A 1,337-nucleotide genomic window follows, 5' to 3' on the forward strand; every position below is an offset into this window, starting at 1 on the left:
CCCAACCCCTGTGCTGAAATGGACGGGACAGAAGCAGAAGTTCGTTCTTAAAGAGGCAGAGGCCAATTTCAAGGAGTTTAGAAGAGGAAGTGATGATAAAACAAGTTTATTTTATATTTAAACATAAAAACAGCATTTTAATAACAACTAAAGGTGACATAGATACTTTATTATGGTATAGTATTTAAATACACGCCTGAGAAACATGTAATATTGCCCGTTTGATACAAGTCAGATCACAGGTTTGAAAACAACTAAAATAAAAATCAGAACTTGCGCCTACCTGCTGTTGTCCTGTCGAAGAATGTGCTTGACAGCCTGTGCCAGGGTGAAAGTCTTGCCGGTACCGTAGGGCCCAATGAGGAGGATTGGGGGCAGGTGGACAGAAACTGGTGTGGTGATGGCCAGGACGGCTTCTTTCTGCTTGGCATTTAGACGGGGATCCAGCTGCTCATCCCACTGCCTGAGTGAACAGGATATATGAAGGCAGTGTCAAAAGAGAAGATGAATATTTAATTAAGAATTGTGTGCCATAGTAACTACTTTTAACACAGAAAAAACACTGCCTTTCTTAGAGTATGACACACGTCGGACAGTCTCTCGGTCTAATTGACTTCAATGAGACAGAAGCAAAAATTAAAACGTTTGGAAAACTTGTTACACCTAATGATAGCAAATAACGCACAGAGGGAAATGCAAAAGAAACTGGTGAATCAAATAGAAATAAAAAAGATGTGAGAATAGAGGAAGAGGGTGAAAAGGGAAAGAAAAGGTTGGAGGACAAAGCGGGTAAGAAATCATCCTGGTGATTCACTAAGCACATGTATTTTTTCCATAGCTTGTTAAATCAGAAATGTGCTAAAAATATCTGACTCTAGAAATGCTGCGAGTCCTCAAAGCTGCTCATGTTGTTCTATCCCTGCATTATGCACATATTTGCAGTTGTGACCTGTACATAGGTGAATAAGTTGAACAGGATGTTGTGCCTGCTGATCTGGTCAGAAAACTGAGTGCATTTATTGTACCGTTAATCGACAAGAAACTGACACCTTACCAACATTGTAATAAACACTGGCACATACATATCATGAAATAAAACGGTACACAAAAAATAATTACACAGGGGCAGATGTATGTAGAAAACAGATGAGTATGTGATCATTTGCACATACTTGTGCATCAGTGAGTCATTGCACATATATCTGTCTCCAAGCATCACTGTCCTCATTATGAAGTCTGCATCCTCTGAAGCTGTGAATCCACCAACACCAATTGATTGAACTCCAACTGAGACATGGTAGGGGGGGGATTTCTCTAAGTGTGTGTGTGTGTGTGTG

The 1,337-nt window shown here is 40.2% G+C and overlaps 1 protein-coding gene across 4 annotated transcripts in view; it reads right to left on the reverse strand.

The window, feature by feature from the left end:
• The window catches only part of helz (helicase with zinc finger), a 70,026-nt gene that overhangs the window by 48,894 nt on the left and 19,795 nt on the right, over window positions 1-1,337 (reverse strand). For all 4 annotated transcript variants that reach the window (XM_014016631.1, XM_014016633.1, XM_014016632.1 and 1 more), the window contains exon 16: window positions 284-463. In XM_014016631.1, the coding sequence (XP_013872085.1) occupies window positions 284-463 (180 nt within the window). The remainder of the gene's footprint in view (window positions 1-283; window positions 464-1,337) is intronic.

The sequence above is a fragment of the Austrofundulus limnaeus genome, unplaced genomic scaffold (genome assembly GCF_001266775.1).
Source record: "Austrofundulus limnaeus strain Quisiro unplaced genomic scaffold, Austrofundulus_limnaeus-1.0 Scaffold149, whole genome shotgun sequence".
Lineage (NCBI taxonomy): Eukaryota > Metazoa > Chordata > Actinopteri > Cyprinodontiformes > Rivulidae > Austrofundulus > Austrofundulus limnaeus.